General features: G+C 35.5%; 1 protein-coding gene across 10 annotated transcripts in view; it reads right to left on the reverse strand.

The window, feature by feature from the left end:
- Positions 1 to 20,404, reverse strand: part of SLIT2 (slit guidance ligand 2) — a 265,913-nt gene that overhangs the window by 232,848 nt on the left and 12,661 nt on the right. For all 10 annotated transcript variants that reach the window (XM_071556723.1, XM_071556716.1, XM_071556715.1 and 7 more), the window contains exon 4: positions 12,887 to 12,958. In XM_071556723.1, the coding sequence (XP_071412824.1) occupies positions 12,887 to 12,958 (72 nt within the window). The remainder of the gene's footprint in view (positions 1 to 12,886; positions 12,959 to 20,404) is intronic.

The raw sequence follows: 20,404 nt of genomic DNA on the forward strand, positions 1-20,404 counted from the left end.
GCAGCAGACTTCCTTACACAACAATCCCACCCACAGCTAGATAATGCAAAAAAGGAGGCTCTGAATACTGTTACAGGAATCTAGATTAAGTTCCCTTTTCAACAAAGTAAACAGTCAAATAGCTTTACATTTCTAAGGAACCATAAACTGAAACTATAGCATCACATTCTTATTCACTATATGAAGATATTAAGTTCCAAATTCATACCTCCAATTCACCAAATAGCAATGCATTATTTAATAGATTCAGATAATATTTTTGTTAGCTAGTTTCTTTGGGAGAAATTTGAAGAAATCTTTTCAAGACAGACTATCTCCAACTTTATTGGCATTTTCCCTTTGACTACTTCTCAAAGACTGGGATTTCTTTTCAGTTCTTGAGGGGTTCTTGTTTGTCTTAAAATGTTTAAATCTTAAGTATTAATAGTGAAGGTCCAAAGAATTACCAGTGTTAATGCATTTGCAGTGGTGTGTTCCATGTCATGTATTTGACACACTTGGAACCTTTGTGGATAAAATCATTATGATGAGAGCTAGTAAAAGGTTTGGAGACCAACAATAAATAAAATGAATGGCAGAAAAAGCTTTGATTTTCTGCTAGTACAAAGAAAATCCAACACCCTCTGCTACTCAGAGAAGTTAAATCTTGTGAATTTATAATTCCAGAAGACTGTCAAGTTTCACTTCTTTAGTAAGAACTTGTGTATCTGGGAACATTATTAGTATTTTAACTTCAATATGAATACATACCAAATGATTATTTTTAGGTCACCCATCTCAAAGACTTGTAACTCAATGCAGAAATCATTTCTTGCCAATTAACATCCTAATTCAATTACATTTCTCCTGGTTTTGCTCTTTGCTCCCCCCATATATGTGCACACATGATACTGCCATTATTTTGCTATTATACTTTTATGTAAACAGGACAACAGCACATACTAATTTTAAAGTCTTGCCTAGATCTCAAATCTGTTTTCTTTCTTCTTACATTTGACTGAGGAAAAAGACACAATAAGTTTTGCAACCTGATTTACAAGAACAAAAACCCCTCAGTTTAGCCAAAATACTAGTGAAATATTTTTACTTTGCAATAAAAAGGAAAAAAAATTGTTTTAAGTGAACATCCCACAACAGTCAGAGAAGAACACCACCTCAGCATTGGTTTTGCAAAACAGCATAGCATGATTAAAAATATTTCTTTTTCCATTTCCTGCAGTGTCTTTGATACACACATGAAATTGCATGATATTTTTCCGTGCTGCACTATACATTTCCAGCTATTATCACTAAGTCTTTCACAATAGGTTTCTCCCCAGTGATCACAACCCTTATTGCCATAAGTATTTTCCATTTTCCATATTCTCCAGTCCATAAGCATAGGACAAATAACTGCAACCTATTTTTTTTATTTAAATCCTATAGTAATATTTCCTCTAACAAAATTTACTGGTGTGCTGTTTACACAGTTTAGATCAGCAATCAATAGACTACAAAACACATAAATACTTCACCCCAGCACCTTATCTAAAACTTCAACAGTCTGTGGCACAACTGGCCATACCCCAGCAGCTTTGAACCTAGTTTTGCATACAAGACTTCAATCAGAGGTGACAGTACACTGCATGTTGCAAAATGTTTTCATCTCAATGTGAACAAATGCTAGTTGAAAAATTTTATTAACACTAATCTTTATTTTCAACCCTAAAACAGTTGTACAATTATCTGATTATTTCCTAGTTCTAGAAGTTTTACAACAGAGCAAAAGATTCTCTTCTTTTGCACAGAGAGCCACTCTTAGCAGCCAAAATAGCGAAGATGACCTGCTCAAATCTGAATGTGTCTGGCAACTCTCACTGGTGAACCAAGGAAGACCACCCTATGGTCATGAATCTTATTTTCCAGATGAAATTTAAATGCAACATCTGCTAAACTTACATACAAAACTAAAAGTTTGCCATGAGACATCTCCATACTCTATATCAAACAAGTAGTTTTGGCTTCTGTGCTTCTGACATGAAAACTATACTAGAAATTGAGAAGAAAAGTACTCCTCTGTCAACTTGGTAGGCTCTCCGTTCCACAGGAATTCTGTTTTTTTCATTTTTAGAAACATCATTGACTTAACAAATTACAGTTTTTAGAGCGGTACTTTCATTTTTTTCTTGTGTTGTAGGCATCTAAGTGATAAGATTACTGCTGCTGTAACAAGTTAAAGCATTGGAGAGTTACACTAGAGAGTGTTTGCTCTAATGAATTTACGGACATTACTGAAATCAAGGAGGGAATTCAATCTCTTGCCTTTTACAAGGAATGAACAATTCATAAAGATCATCCACAATATGACAGAATCAATTAGTCATTGACTAGATTTAACATTAAAGCAGAAGTAGCAAGGATCAGATAGGAGTTTTCTCCAGTCTCAGACATTATCATTGCTTTCCTGCAGTATATGTATGTGTTTGTGTCATTGTTTTAGTTCATGCAAATAACTTTCTTTAGTTCTGCTAAGCTGTTCAAATTTTCTTTCTCCCTCTTTCAGATCCACATTTACATTCTTTTACATTTATTAAGCCCTTCATATCTTTATACTCAGAAACTAGCTACTACAAATATCCCTTCATTACATTAGCTGTTATCCTATCTTCTTTGCAACTCTTCCCTGTGGGCCTTATCAAACTTGTTACGCAAACTTTGCAGTTTCAGGGTCAATCAACTATCTAAATTCCTGCCATCTACCACCACTCCTACAAAAAGCCACGAAAGGGGGGGAAATAGTTGGTGTCTCTTTTATCTCCCCCATATTAAAATACTGACAGTGCTGAACAGCTGCCATCAAACCTCTCCTTGTACACGTCACCTTATGAAGTACAAGCAGCCCTTACAATTGTATAGATTACACATTCATAGCAGAAATAAAAATGTCATTGAACTGTCTGGACAGAAGGAGAAATGAAAAGAAAGAAGCAAAGATTTTTTGTCTTGCACATATTACCCTGTAAATTCTCAAGGAGTGCTTAACCAAAAGACTTACCCCCCCAGTTCAGCCCCTTGTTTCTTCACCCTAAAGATTAAAGGCCATGGAAAGAAGCCTTCAGAGTGTGGTCCTTTAAACACCCTTGAGCCAGGGAGGGTCTGCACCTGGGCTTGGCTGTAAAGATGAAAAGAGTTCAGCAAGTCCCAGCTTTATTCCCCATGAGGTGGGTCTGAACAGCCATTAGCAGAACAGGCCTCTCAAGTGTCTGAGGCAGAGAATAAACTCCGCTCGGCATTCATAAGCAGCCTTTCCCAAGTAAAACCACCACCCTGGCTCCAATACCCTCACAACAGCTACAAGGATCAGCACAACAGGCTGGCTTGTTCATCACTGCAGCCCTGGCTCCAGTTCTTCTCTGAGCCCAAGTATTACACTTTGTTTATTGGCACTTTCCATAACATAATGAGACTCCCTTTAATTGGTACTTAGATAATTGATGTGACCTGCCCACCAGGAGTCCCACACAATTCAATATAGTCTCAGTTGAAGTTTATCAGTCTGCATGTAGAAAGTGTAGCCTGTCTTCCTTCATGCATTACTCATCTTAATCACTCACCAGTTCAGCAAACCTAAAAAGCTCCACTAGCAGGGTAAAAGAGTAATCTCAGCATGGTACAGGGTAAGCCTCTCTTATGTATCCTACATATATCCTAAGTACTCCTTCATCTAACGCATCAATTAAGAAATGAATATTGGAGAATTATTTTTCAATTAAAAACACTTAAAAAAGTACTGAAATTGTGATACACTTCTTTAACTGTAAATAGTCAAATATTTTAGGCAAAAGAAGATACAAGTACCTCTGACAAGTCTCAATCTGAATATTAATTTCAACTTAATAAATATATTCAGAGAAATTTGAAAAACATTAACATCCCACTGGCAAACAGAAGTCTCACTGCAGCTGTAACATTTCATCAAGTCTTGGATGGCTTATGTCATTTCTGTGGAGAAAAGGAACATTTACTGTATCAGCAGATTCCACCTGATTTTTCCAGCTCAGTTATTGACATGTGTGAAGGACATGATCATCAGTAAAAACAAGAAGTATACAATAAAATTTGTGGATCATCAATAACCGAGTTAAACTGTGCTGATTATCAGTCTCTTAACATGCTTTAAAGTTGTAGGGTTTAGCCCCTAAGCAGAAACCAAATAATAAACAACCCCAAAACTAATCTCTAAACGTAGATGTAATTTCAGTTCTTAGTACAGTGTGTTTATAAAAATACATCAGCTGAAAAGCATATGTTCTTTAACATAGAGCATTTTATCTAGCTTTAGATCCAGGGTGCAAAAAAGTGATTCAAACACACTTTTAGGGCAATTTTATGGCAAAAAGCGTTTGTAGATCAACATTACAACAAAAAAACATTATTAAGGATATAGAGCAAGTTAAAGCTTTTAGATAGCCTTGACTTTCTTTGAGACAATGGATCACATGAAAGTAGATCTGTGCTGGGTAATGTGGCTATGCAATTTTGCGGTAATGTTGTTTCCTTTGCCAATTTCCCATTCTTTCTGAAGAATTCAGACAGTTGCTACTGCAAGCAGTGCATGATACCAAACTTCTTTTTTGTTTTCCCTTATAAAAGTTTGTAAATTCTTATCAAAAACATATAGACAAATCTGGCAAAAAAATCTCATTTTTTTAACTACAGTAAATTTTTTGTTGATACATTCTATATATATTAGTAATTTTCTAGGAAAAAACATGCTCTTTTTAAGAATGCACACTTTGGGAAATATTTTTAAAAGGAGAAATACATTTGTTGTTTGAATGCTGAGTAATTTTAGAGAAGCTTTGAAACAAATTCAATGCATTTAAAATGCTATATAAATCAACTTTCAGGATGAAGGGTCAACAGGGGTTAAACTGTCTGTCTTTCTTGCCCACATTCATAAATGTCTTTCTAGTTGTACTTATAGAAGCAACTGCAGTGTAACTTGGATATTAAAACCTCCAAGGAAACCAACAATAAAAGCTGTGAAGAATTTCACTAGGTTTTTTTTTTTCCTTAGGTGTTAATTAAATGATCATTTAACACTGAAATGTAAACACAACATTTTCATCTACTGACAGCATAGCCTATTATGAATCCAGGGTAATAAACGTCCTGGTGTTCATACTCTGAACCAAGTTCCCACAACACACTAAGATGCCTTGTCGTGTCTAAGGTTAAGCATCTAGACACAAAACAAAGATTGTGCCTACTCGACTTCCAGTTCAATTTTCCCATCGCCCAGTGACCTAGGTAACACTTTGAGCAATAAAGAATAAATTTAATTTCTCCAGCATTTTGTGAGGATTAGGAACAATTGTCAGCCTGCAATGACTTTTTATCCTTGGATTCTTTCTCTTCCAGAGCATTCCCCCAGTACTAAAAGAAAATTCTGATGGTTTAAGACACAGAACAAACAGAACTTTAAATTAGGCTTTTTTCAATCAATTGGAACTGTTGGAGGGGAAGCAATCAACCTTTCTTTGGACTTTTCTCAGCTATTCAGTTACTTTAGGCTTTAATCTTCCACTTGCAGAAGAAACCTACCATCACAGAGAGAAGCCTCTATACTTTCAGATTTTCCCTTGGCCTGATTTTTTCTTTTTTTCTGTGTGTGTTTTTTTTTTTTTAATCAAGATGACATGGCTGCACTTAAACGTCCACTCTGTGCAAGTCTAGACTTACAGATGTCCTCTTTATAACATTTCACACCATGTTTCTGCACCACATAATAATGGCATTTCCTCTGACATGCCTTTTTACTTTTCATGACTTCCTTCACTGAGATTCAGTTTCCTACTTAACTGCTGCCTGAAAGGTTTCCTATATCATAATTTACCAAAGCTTTCAAGATCAACCCTCCAGGAACGAACCAGGGAATGATTCAGACTGGTCATGAATATGGTGACAGGTGACCCTAAACCAGCTACTTTAATTTTCATATTAAAAGGCAATTATTTTAGTTCTCTGCTTTGACTGCTATCATATCAACAAAAATAAAGAAGATAATTATTTATGCTTGGAGCTGAACAGGTCAAATTACCAAAGCCATAATAATTAAAATAGATATCTTGATTACTCTGAGGACCATCAACCACATTATTTTAATAGAGCTATGGCTTGTGTAATTAATACAATTCATGGTTTTGTGTTAGACATATTTAAATCCCAACAATTAATAGCATAAAAATAAATAACACAAATATCTGTGTTGATCATAGAAAATCACCTCGTCGCATTTTTGTTTCATTTTTAACATGATTTTTCCAATTAAGGTTAGAAGTGACTAAACAGTTTTGGAGTGTTTGTTTGAATAAAAAAAAATCCATAGTTCTAAGTATCACTAAATATTCTGAATTGGAAGGGACCCAAAAGGATCGAAGTCACATTTGAATGCTACTCTCAGGCACACAGTGTGACTTGTGGATGCTCCTGTGCAGGACTAAGGATTGGACTCGATGATCCTTGTGGGCAGCTTACATAAAGAGTTAATTATCTGCCCAGTATTAGAACTGGTTTACAACTCCAGCACTCCATCCAACTTGCCATTTTATCTAATAGCAAAAGAAGCATTGTTTATTAAAAAAACCACAAAATGATGCTTTTATAATTAAAGAAACAAAGGCAAATCCAACCAAAACTCAAAGACAGCTTCCAAGTATCTCAAAAGTAAAAATATAATCATCCACCTTGTGACCATCTTTTCATAATAAAATTTGTTTCCAGTTTTAAAAAATCTCATACCGCTTCTTCAAGTAACAGGATTTCACCTGGTTTCTGTATATTTGGTAAACCACTTTTTTCCTGCATGGCATCATAACAGGGTTTGTGCAAATACAACAGAAAGCATAGCTCAGGAAAAGCCTACAGACTAAGAGATTCTGTAACAAAAGGCAGGAAGAGCAACATAGTGAACTTCGAAGTCCAATAATTGCACAAAGTGCTAATACATTCTACCTTTCTTTCTGACTACATTTCAAAAGATCATTCTGGTTCTACCAACACTTCCACTCAGCTCAGTCTAAGGCTGAATGCTTGCTGTTGCTTGGCTATAGCTACTGTAAGTTGTACACCAAATGTATTTATTCAACATTTGTTTCTGTGTTCAAAAAAATTACCTGATGAATTCTACACATTTCCCTTCCAAAAAATCTCTAAGATGTCATCTTGGCCTGTAAATAAGGCTTATATCTGAAGCAAAGTTACAGTGGTATTTTTGTTTTGTTCGGTACCTCGTGATAACAGTTTTCAATCTTGAAAAATTACAGCAGAGAATGAAAATTCAAGGTAGAAGCAAATGATGGCAGGACCAAAGAAAAGATGCACATGCAAGTCAAATTGCATAAAGTATTCAAGCTCCCAATTCACTTTTGTTTCTAGGTTAAAAGTGAGCAGGTGACAGAAGCAAAGAGTCTCTATCATGTGTCACAAAAGTTTATCTCACAGATGATGCATACCAGAAATAAATGCCAGAGAAGATGTATTACAAACCTAGCACAGATGCAACATGTTCTTAATTACTTTGTTTATTCTTACAGGTAATGAACTTTAACAAGAATCTTTTTAATGTACATTAATTCTTTTCTTTTTTTTAGATAGTCCTGCCTATTTATAAATTGGGATTAAAGAAAGAATAAACTCACAGAACTGTAACTGGCATTGTCTATCGAGCATAAGGGACAAAATTCACCTGGAAAACATTCTACACTGGGGCAATAAGACCTTATATTAGCAAAATACACTGGTGTAGAAAATTGTTAAGCATTTTTCCACGGTGCAAGAAAGATTAGTAATAGCTTATATATTAGTGATTTCTTTTTTATTAGTGCCTTACAATATTACAAAGCCAAAACTGTATATTCATTTTATGCACATAATACTCTGCAGTATTTCTTCATGAAATAATCATTTTGAAAAACATTTATGTTTTAAGAACTATAATCACAGTTCAAGGGAAGCACTAATAAAATAATGCTAGTAAGTCAAAACTAACTAGTGTTAGAATTGGTATATTCTTAACAACTAAATTTAATTGCTTGAGTAAAACAATTTGAACATTCTTATATTTGAACTGAGCTACAGTGGTAAAAAAAGTCAAAACACTAGCAGGATGGACATAATGTTATTCTAGCACACAAAAACAAATGGAGTTGCCTTATATGCAGTTACATGCTGCTAGAATAACCCATAACAAATAAAAACTCAAACAAATTACTGAAGCAGCTCAACACACTATCCTGCGGAGGATATAGCAACAAGGTGGCTTCATAATTCATATTTGAATAACTCTTTGTTAAATTGCAATCCTCCAGCTCACTTCTGCAATAAGGTGGAACACACTAATGTTACCACAGCACATACAGCACTGGAAACCAGCCCTCCGTGCTTACTCAACAGCAGTTCCACTTGGAAAAAGAGAAATTCAGTGATACCACCTTTTGAAAAGGGCAAACTAATTTTTACTTCTCTTTGGATTTAACATCAAGAGCCACCTGCTTGCAGTTGGAATATTTCAGAGGCGTATTTTTCTAATGAATGATTTCTCTATTGAGTTGTCAAAACAGATTCAAAATGAAAATAAGTACATTTTCTACAAAATTATGACCATTTTCTCACTCGCCATGATTCCTGTTAAAAGGAATATAACAAACCCAGAAATTACATATCAAATGCAGGTACCTTAACAAGGAGCCCAGTTCCTAAAAACATTGTTAAAGTACCTGCTCTGGTACTTACATGCACCCTTCTACTTTTTTTCTTTTCCTATCTGAAGTAGGGGTATGTTTAGTTTCTTGCTTTGGGTTTTTGTCAGTTGCGCCTTTTTGCTTGTTTGGTTTTCTTCTTTTGTTTTTTTTTTTTTTTTTTTGATATTTTTTGTGTGTGTTTTGCTTTTGTTTTATTTTTTTCTCTCAGCAAACGTAAAAGCAAAACGATGCTCCGCAAGTGATGCAAAGGGCAGGTTCTCCTGTAGCAGCTCTCGCCCCAGCATCGAGGGCCACCGGGAGACCCTCCCTCGGCCGCCGGACTCCCCGCGCCGGGAGCGGCTGAGGCGCTGGGACTGCCGGCCGGGATGAGTAATGATGTCGGTGCGGCCGGACAACGGTAACCCTGGCAACTGTAACCTGCAATTCCTGCCTAACCATTGTGGGATTTATTGTGGCAGGGGCCAAAGAGGCCAAGAGTAAAATGAAGCGGAGAACTATGGTGTCTGACACATCTAGTATCACACACTTTAATCATAGCTGGCAGAAATTAATTCAGAAGGAATTTTTGCAAGGCCCCCCATACAGTATGTTTTGTTGTTGGTGCTGCTGCCCAAGTTAATTTTTTAGAGGGGTTTTTTGAAGTTTAATATCTTTTTCCTTTAATTATTTACTGCTAGGAATTATTTTTTTTTAAAGTGACTAACATAGAACTCAAGGGTTATGTTTATTAATCTCCTTTAGTGGAGAAACATTCATTGTATGTACCCTCAAGTACACATAATAGCATGAAAACATAACTTACGACACCCACTGCAAAGATATTTGGGGGTTTTTCCCAAGTCAATACTGCCTAACTTATACAACAAATATTGGTCAGTAGGAAAACTTAACCTCATTCCAAGTGTAAGAAATGTAAATCAAAAGGGACAAGCTTTGTGCATGGAATTCAATAACCTTTACATACCACTGATTATTAAAGGTATCTTTTAAAACTGATTTTCCAAACAGCTTGGGTCCAGCAGTCAGTATCCTGCAGCAAACAGCAATCAATGAACTGTGATCTAACCAGCCAAAGTAAGCAGTCAAAAACTATTCGCCTCAGATAAACATTCACTAAGCTGTGGTAGTTCTCTGTGCTAAGGTACCATCGCTGACATTAGACAACATAGGTTGAGTGGACATTTGGGTCCCCAAAAACAATGCATGTCCTTGCAGGAAAACTACTTGTTGAACAAGAACTTTTATTTCCCCAGAGTATTTACAATGGCACCTTTTATATTTTAACAGTATGCATCAAAACACATGTTTATATAAACTGTGCTTTGAAAGATTCCTTGCAAGGTAAAACTAACATATCCTATAGCACTCTTCATACTATTTTTTAGCATTAACTACTTACTACTGAAATATTTATGTCAAGAGAACTCTGTAGATAACTCTTAATAGGAAAATCAGTTTCTGTTTTCACTAAAATTATGCATTTTAACTAGTTGCAGGAGATTTCTTGGAAGGCTGCTAAATTGGAAAGAAAGTATCCTGAATAATAACTTGTTTAACACTCTGCAAAATTAAGTGTCTTTAGACACAGAAAATAATGCACTGTCTCTTTTAAACTCTCAACCTATCGCTTTCCTTTACTTACACTTCCCATCTGTCAACAAGTGCTTGCAATTTTATTACACTGTCCTGTAGTTTATGCAGAGTTGGTATTATTTTACAGAGTTCTGTTAATGGACTGGATAAATGGTAATGCTATTTAAACTAGTCTCCTGCTCCAGCAAACACAGCTGCAACTGTACTACTATTTCTAGGCAAACATCTTGACCTGAACATGCAGTGCTCTCTCAACCCGTCCAAAGAGAAATTGGAGCAGACAGCAAAGGGAAAGCATAGCTGGCCGCTGGCAGCAACCAACTGTGTCGAATCATAATTCATATACATTGTACCCTCTTTCTTTTATATTGCATTTAGGCTACACAACAAGCATATGTGCTTCTTCACCTGGCATCTCATTTACAGCCAAGGGTCAAATGGTAATTATTATTCACAGAAGCTGAACAGTATGTTGAAACCTTGCAGTACTCACATTGTTTGATTAGCTGTTAAATGCCAAAAATAAATACTAAATCCAAAACATGCTATATGTTTTATTGATCATGTTTAGAGAACTTTAATTCTCCTTAGAAAAATATTTATTTGGATGTAAATACATCTAAGCACATGCAATGACACATAAAACTCCAAATCATTAATATTCTTCAAAGTGATCAAAATATCTGAAAACTGACCAAGAACATTTAACTAACATCAATCCCTTTGTTGGCCTGACATTCTTTTAATTACAAATTTAGCGCTAAAGCAGCTGTAGATTTTCAGCATCATTCATATTTTCTTTTAAACATGAATACATTATAACCAGACATTCACTTTCATGGTCTGATCAACAATAACCCTTAGGCAGAGGAAATTTAATACTGTGAAGCCAGCAATCTCTTACTTTCCACCATATATGCTATGAGCAGTTGTGTGCTTTATGTCGAAGGACACTGTAGATTTAAGACTAGCATCTATCAAATAAACAATCCTGAAATAAATATATTCAAATATGATTTTGCCTGAAGTGTGCATCCATTTTTTGCCAGCAAATTATGGCTCATTTCTATTTCATATGAATCTAGATAACAACCGTTACATTATAGGTAAAATAATAAAATGATCATAAATCTCTTTCATATTCCTTTCTGATGGAAGTAATGCCTTTATCACGGATGATTGAAATTATAAGAGACTCAATTTTTATTATATAATACCACATAGGAATATATTATAACATTATAGCGGAGCAAAATATTTTTGTTTGTCAGGACAAAAGACTTCAGCAGGTTTCTGGCCTAGTCATTTAACAACTCATTGCATCTACAGTCAAGTTTTGAAAACAAAGCATACATCCAAAGCAAAGAAATTAAACACAATACATACAACTAAATGTTTACAATAATGAGTAATTTCCAGTTTGCCAGTTTATGTTGCTATGAGAAAGGAAAAAAAAATAAAAGCTACTGTTTCACAATATTAAAACAAAAATCAAATCCTAAAAATAAAAGCTTCATTACACTATTTGTTCTCAAACCTATTTCCACCTACTACAGTGGAAACAAATAAGAGGAATCCTGATTTTCTCTACCTTCCTTTTCTTTTTCCAAGCACACAAGGGATGAAACTCAACATATAACCAGCAATTTCAACAGCAGAAATCTCACCTAAAGTCTAAAGAAATGTGCCAAACACATATCTAATTACAACAGGGTTGAATTTGTACAACCATTCTAAAGCCCACTTAAGCATGTCACGTTGTATCCCTTTGATACCACATACTGTAACTTAAAAGTACCTTAAAATTTATGTTGTTAAAATAAACCAGAATCCAAACTTTATTCCACATTTCAACTGCAACTGAATTAAGTGGCTTCTTAGAAAGGACAATGGGTCAAAATATTTATTTTAAAATATTGCAAAAACATTATCAAACCAAAGAATACAATCAAAACAAAAATGTCATTAACCAGTTTGATATTTACCTATTCAAGGTACTGCATTTCATAGTTTTTTTTTCTTCCCAGAGCTTAAGTTTCTACCTTTTTTTTTCTTTGTAAGAGGACATGGGAGAGACTTCTCCACAGACCTAGCATTTGCCAATGCTATCATTTTTCTGGTCAAGTGCATACAGCCACAAAAGCAGAACATCACAAAACCAAAGTGCTTCCACAGTGCTGCATCTCTGGGTCAGAATTTCCATAGGCATTTTTTATTTCCTTTAACACAGAAACAAACAAAACCCCAAACCAAAACAAACAGGACAAAAAGGAAAGTCAAAGTACTCTTTCAGCAAAATTTCCCTAGAGAAGTGGGAATTGATGACAATACTCGTCTTGTACAATTATTAGTACCTGACCTAGATGCAAAATAAAATTTTAAAAAGTTTTGCAAAGCAGTGAAAGAAAGTATTCGGCTTAAACAAAATAACATACCAAGACACATTTTAGCCCTATTTGAGGCAAAAGACAAAAGCTAATGCGAGACAGTAACAAAAAAAAAAAATCCAAATTTTCCCAAATAATAGTTATTGGACCATGCTTACTTACAGCCTGTATAACTTCGGCGTCCCCAGAAAGAGCAGTTCAGAAAGCAACTGGAGGTTATTTCTGTTTAGGCGCCTTTAGAAAGAAAAAGAAATTGTGTTAAATTACAAATCCTACAGAGCAATGCAATGTAACCACTTTGAGTAGGCATTTCAGGGATGTAACAAGCTGATTTTAAATACCAGAAAGATCCATTAGCGGAGACATGGTCCAGTAGTAAATTTACCATAGACTAATTACATTTTCTGGTTTCCCCTCAACAGACGATATTACCTATTTCATGAAAGATTTTGAATCTCTGCAGTATGAACCAATCACTAAGTCAGGACTCTATCCTGCATAAACAACCTGAAAGCTAAAAATACAAAATCAGCAGTGCAAATTCAATTCCCCACCAACTCTGCATTCCTCTTAGTATAATGAAACAGATAGATATTTTGTGATCATGAAGAGGTTCCAGGGAATGTATATCAAATGTATACACTCTAACAAGACAATATTATGCCTAAAGATCCATATAACCTTTTTATTTAAGTAAAAAAGCAAAGGAAGCTGTTACAGAAACCCTGATCAAATCAAATTCAGAAAAATCAAGATGTCACAGCTTATATTTGGCATTACAGGGTTGGGGGGTTTTTTGTTGGTTTCATTGTTTAATACAGTTTTGTCTCTATAGCTGTAAATATAGAAGCTTAGAGGAAGTCAAATTTAAAAATATCAAACATGATCAGTTGTACATAAGACATTGTGCAAAAGGCAAACCCGCAACTGAAATCTGGAAGGTACCCATTTGTCTGTGAACCTTCTCACTGAGGGTGCTGACCAAGGTCACAGCTGCTTAGACTGAGGTGACAAGATCAAAGCCCACTGTATTATAGTCATAGACAACAGAAAAACCACTGGCCAAGATATATTTTCTCTTCATGATCTTTTAACATACAACGCAGATTGTTTTTTCTAATGTCTGTAAATGACAGCCCTAGAGCATACAGTCTATGAGTCAACAAGTCAAGCTCAAAACAAGTTTTTGGTTGTTTTTTCAGTAATACTTGACACATGCCACCTGCCATTCAAGCAAAGAAACCTCTAGGAAAAAGCCATTTGGTCCCATAAACCTTATCACAAGTCGCAGATTGCAATGCACACTGCTTGTCAATATAATAATTCAGGGCATTCATAGACACCAGACTGCATGGGATCATCTGAGATAAATATATTATCATTATATATATATATATATATTATCCTTACCATGATTATATTACATACATTAATAGATTCCTACTAAGACATTTCACAAAGTAAAAAATACATTGACAAGCAATTTTGCAAAATTAAGTTTTAGAATTTCATAAAGGTTCAGATTTTCCTGTTTGTTAGTCTTAGGGCTGAATTTAAATAATTAAACCTATTTAGCCTCTCAGGGCTCACTTTGCATAAACATTGCTCCACATAAGGGTCTTTCCAGTTTAAAGGTTTTTCCATTAATTCCTATATAGATACACACATACATTCAAAATCCAGTTTTGCATAGCTCCATGGCTTAGCTCACTTAGTTATTGCTCCCTTAAAATTCAATGTGACTACTGATAAGAGTAAAATAATCTGAGAAATATTTTTATGTGCACACAGGTCTGCCTACACATTTCAAGTCATATGCAAACAGTTTTTTAAAGTTCTAAATATATAACTCTTCAGTCTTAACATCAGTTCCTTTTTGTTATTGAAGCAGAAGAAATTAAATCATGCCTTTCGAGATTAAAAGAAAATTTAGAGTGAAAGAACCTGAAAAAGAAGGACTACACTATTGGGATAAGAGAAACAATGCAGTTCAATAAGTAGGAATAACAGCCTGATACAGCAACAACAATTAAAAAAAAAAATAAAAATCACAAACTGTGATCTCACAAGTCACATTTCCAAATCAGCAGAAGGGAAAATTTTAGAGCTATAAATAAGTTAATGGCTAGTAGAAGACTTCTCATTTGAACATTACTTAAGAAGAAAACCTTACCTACATAAAAGCAAAAAAGTTATATATTTTAGTGCTTGTGGATCTACTGTATTTTAAAATAAAGTCATTTAAAAATAGACACTTTCTGAACTTTCGTAAATTTGTGTATGAAAGTATACACTAAGACCACAAAACTGAAGGAGTAAAAGGAAGTTTTTTCAAAGTAACAGTTACATTTGTGATCCAAAGAGATTGTGAAAATGAAATTTTGAAACACTGAACCTGAACAAGTGATTAAATAAAAAGAGATAAAACTCATTCACTGATTCTTTTAGCTAAATAGATACTTAAACCTCTAAGTCCACGATTACAGATCCAAAATTACATGGAAAAACCATGCAGGGGAAAAATTTTGGTCAGTTAGCTCTAATTAGCTGTTCAGGCAAAAAATCTCTGTTGATATTTCTTAACTATCTAAAGTTCAGATGCTAGACAATAATGGTGAGCTGTACATGAAAGGGCAATGAAACTACCCAGTATCTGTATAATACAAAAAAGGCACTATAAGCACAATGAAATACTGTGATGATCAAGTTCATCAGGCACCAAATGCAACAAAAGTTTTACAGGAACACACAGGATCACTTGAAGATACTTCACAGGCAAAATACTTGCTCTAATATAAAACTTTCTACACAAAGAGTTAATATCTTAGATCAGGAGTTTGTTATTACCTACAATTCCGATGGACCAGACAATGGGGTGTAACATTGACATACTGATGCATGTGCTGCTGGTGAGACTTTCAAATCTAAGTTACGGTCAATAAATCAAGATTCATCTATTAAACTAGCAATAAATGGCAGTATCCTCCATGTCTCAACAGTTTGGTGAGCTTGGTACTTTGAATTAATGTTTCAACACACATTTTTACTTTTGCCTTTCACAAAATTGAAATGCTTGTTCTTTGAGCACTAAGCGAATTGAGGGAACACACAAGTTAAATTACTGATCCTCTATGAATCCTGTATTGTGTATTTTTTACTTCAAATTTCATCCCACTCATTGAAGTTTCTTTTAGAACTAAGCTTTCTCTACCAAAAACTTGACCATTCCTTATTGCCTGTGACTAAGGACATAAAACATTACTAATTTTCATGAAGGTTATAACAAGAAATACGTCCTTTACCATATTTCAAAAAGAAGCTTCAGTTTCTCTTTACATCTAATAAGTTAGACCAGATGCTTTTCAAGGGGTCAATTTGCTGTTCTTAAGTTTTCTATGATGAGATTTTATGAACTAGACTTCATTGAAATAAATTTTTCAAGACTACAGTAGAGAGTTCTGTCTGAAAAAATGCTATGAAAACTACATGGAAGTGAATGGTAAAAAAGATGCAGAGCAAATCTGAAACACACAGCCTTGTATTACAGGACACAACAGCTTCCCATTCAAAGGTCACTATGACAAGTTTCCAGTGTTTGGACAGAGCCACACCAGGAGTCCAGAAGATATATTACTGTTTTAAAATGGTTCCCCAATACTTCCACTTTTTCAGGTGACCTCATGCTTAATTTTATCTGAAATAACAACACCTATCCAGAACACACAAACATAATGGAACCAGTGAGTGAGAAAGACATGATCCTTTTTCTCCCCAGAGCTGGAATCTGATGTAAGCACACGTGGATCACAGAATCCAAGACTGCAGACTGTAAAGAACTACAGCCACTGCAGAGTAAAAAAATCAGAAACACTCCACCACATTTTATTTCAATGTGTGTTGGCAGACACCTTGCCACAGCTACCTAGCAGGCAGAATTTCCCTTGGGGCAATGTGAGAAGGGAAATTTCAGTTCCATCAACTGAACTGCTCTCCCAGAACTGGCATGAAGTTCAAGGTGAAGCACTGAAGAAACAGTGATGAGATATTCCACACTGCTACTATTCAGTTTTTCAAATGAACTATGAATATTTGTGTTTCTGAAGGAGAGGCAAAGAGCTCAGAATAGACAATACATTAGTGGTGTGAGCAACACAACATACTAGAAAATATCTTGTAACATTGCAATAACTTAGACTTTGAAGTCCCTTGGTAATGTCCATAAATAAATGTATAAGGGTCCAATATCATATTTTTTCAATTAAAAAACCCAACAAAAACCCCTCTTGCAATTAAAATATATATAACTTTTTACTTCTGTTGCCAAAAGCATCTTTAGGAATAAAGAGATTGGGTAAACTGACATCCTGACACAGGTAAATTTTTCAGATCTTCATGATGAATTTAAGTGAAGTCCACATACTACCTAAAGTACAAAAGGTATTTCACATACTTCAGCTTAAAGCTCCCAGAGCTCAGTCTTCTAAACACAGTAAAGACTAGAAAAGCATCTGCAAAGTGAAATGATGGAAGTAGTATACAGAAGGATCAATTTAAAGACAAAGAATAAAATTCTTTGACAAATCAGTGGGTGAAAATACTCTTTAAGGGAAGCTCAATAGCAAGAGGCAGACAAAAAGTAAGTACAGACAAACAGTAAGTTACACTGTGAAGGACACAACAGTTAGGTAAACAAAAAAAGTGACTTGATTTGAACTACTGGTTCCAGCGAACAGGCTGCCTCAGCTGAAATTGGTATATATCTGAGTTTTACTCGTCTTCTGCATGTAGCCAGAGGATATGGAAAGGATGGCAGAGATAGAGGTCCACTGCAGGGAGAGTACATTGTGGTCCCAAGAACAATGTAACCTAATCCACTGAAGTCTGGCCATTGCAAAGATCCATTCTGAAGCCTTTCTCAAGTTTGCATACCAGGATAACTGTGATCCAATAGCAATCATGCATGAGGGTGGAAAGGAGACAAAGAAACCCACTTAGTTACACTGCATACAATGTAATCATCTGCAAAGGATGTAGTTCACAAACAGGTCTCTGTTTCACACACTTGTTACAACCTTCACTGTAACTTGTTTCCCATTCCACTGTATCAATTACATACAGCCAGAGAAGCTGTACAAGACCGTTGAGCCTCTCTGGGCAACTGAGTTGTTCCAGTGCTTGACTGTCCTCATGGTGAAGGAGGTTTGCTCTTATATGCAGTCATACTTCCCATTCCAATTTATACTTGCAGGCTCACCACAGCAATGAGCCTGGCTTGAGCTTTCTCATAACCACCTCACAGGTACTGGAAGTCTGCTATTTTCTCCCACATAAGTAATTTTCCAGTGGGTTTTAGTTCAAGTAGATGTAATTCTACCCATAGGCCCCCTAAAACAACAGAAGACCTCAAAGATAACTTGAGAACTGATCGAAGTTAAGAGCTGTTCCAAGTAAGTTATGAATCAGCTGTACTCTTTAATTAAAAACAGCCTATCCCATTGGGTGCACAGCGAAAGAAAGCCTTCCAAAACTAAATACTAGGCACAGATGCATTTGCTTCTATCATCATTGCTTAAGGAAGTAGGATAGAAGGTTTCCAACTCAAGCAAATTTAATGATAGCAGAAGTCATTATTTTTCATTCCTTCAATTAGCCAAGAAAATTAAATACACTATCTGCATATAGCAGCACACAGCACTGTACAGCTTAGAAATTGTACTCTTCAGGAGCACATGCACACCTTTGTCAGTAGAAGACATTACTATCACACCCATTTGAAAATACCATGTTGACATCTCACTGAAGCCCATTAGCAAAATATACATGTAGTTTAAAAGCACAAGAGCCTTTTTTCATTAAATTTCAATTTAAAATGAAAGAACATGCCAGTAGTCAAACCTCTGTTTGTTCATGAAGCAACACTTTCTATTCAGAGACTGAGTTCATCAGCCTCCTTAAGTAGTTCCACAATGCTACAGGGATATTCATCCTCTGGGAAGGTCTAACATCAGTTCAAGCTTTATAAGCCTAGAAAATACAGTCAACCTACAAAATTATCCAAGTACTTTAAAACAAAAAGCTAGGACACAGCACCCAGATCACCTCCATGGGCTGATTTAACCAATAAATTCTAAAAATCTGACTCTTGCTAGAGTCTGAATAAGAGAGATTGGAGTACGTGATTCCTATTGCCTCACTAGAGAACTTTATAGAGAGCTTGACTCAGACTTACATCTGAAAAAATGCAAGTCTTACTACTTTTCTACAAAAGTATGTTGCTGTATCTGCTAGAGGCAGAAAACATTTGTGCATCCATGCCCAAAGCCACAATATTCTGAACTTCAACACATCTGGCAACTGCTGTCTGTGAATGTGACTTGCATGAACATGCCATCAAGTGAGAGAAAGGCAGAAGAACTAAGAGCTAAGCAAAAGATAGTGCCAGTTTTTCCATTAAGAATTCTCTGTCAAGTTTTTGTGTCTCTAGTCAAACTACTCAATCTCATTAAGCCTAACAATATCAAGTTTACCAGCCACATGAATAAAAACTGGAATCTGAGAAGTTAAGAACTGATCTCACAGCATTTGGATGGCCAAGAAAGTTTTCCCCAGGTCAAGAACCACTTAAGCAGGGCTCCATTTTCCAGGCTGAACAGTGACTTGCTAAAGGATATCTAAGTTAGTCTGCATTTGATTTCAAGTACCTATTAGATATTTGTTTCAGGGAAAAAAAAAACCAAACCAAACCAAACCACAAAACAAACAAAGAAAAAAAACCACAACCAGACCCAGGACACCACTCCAAACTCAGTTTCTCACTTGTGCAGAAAGCAGCGAGTTACTTCTCAGCAACACCACTACATTGTACTAGTGTACACTACTTGAACCCTAATGTATATTTTGTCCTTTATTTTCTTCTCCCTTGAGTTTGATGTCAAGTCCAAAATTACCACTCTGTTCCTACCCCAATCAATTCTCCATACATTATGCAGAACCATGTTTTGCACTGTCAGAAGTATATACTCCCTTTATTGTTCTAAAGTAATTTTTTACTAAGAAGAAAAGGCAGAAACTGAGGCTGTTGTTTTCTGGAAGCTTCTATATTCCTTGCTGTTTCAACAGAAAGGATATTTTTATAAATAGTTGGTCACTACTCTTATTAATTCTGCCTATGACACTAAAAAGTAGAAAAAAATAAAAATTAAAAGCTGGAACACTACAGGCTGGGCACCCCCACCTCAATGCCTGGGAAGGAGATAGAGCAAAATAGAAGAAAATCAAAGTACAGGAAAATTGCATTTAGACAAGAGAAAATTATTTGACTGTGAGGATAGTCAAACACAGGAACAGGTTGCCCAGAGGCTGTAGATTATCCATCACTGGGAGACATTCAAAACCCAACTGGAAATAGCCTTCAGCCACCTGCTATAATTGACCTTGTATTAATCTGTGGCGTGGGACTGGACAATCTTCAGAGACTTCTTCAATCCTCCACAATCTCGTAAGGCTAATTCATTGGATTTTATTCTATAAAGTATACCACAAAGAAGGAAACAGAAGTTATAAAACCTCCATACAGTAATACAGGTTCAAGTATCAGATGATCAAGGATGATCTTTGACAACACCTGGGATTACTTCCAAGAAAAAAAAAATAAATGGCAAAGAAAGAGGGAAGGGGAAG

The sequence above is a fragment of the Pithys albifrons genome, chromosome 5 (assembly GCF_047495875.1).
Source record: "Pithys albifrons albifrons isolate INPA30051 chromosome 5, PitAlb_v1, whole genome shotgun sequence".
NCBI lineage: Eukaryota > Metazoa > Chordata > Aves > Passeriformes > Thamnophilidae > Pithys > Pithys albifrons.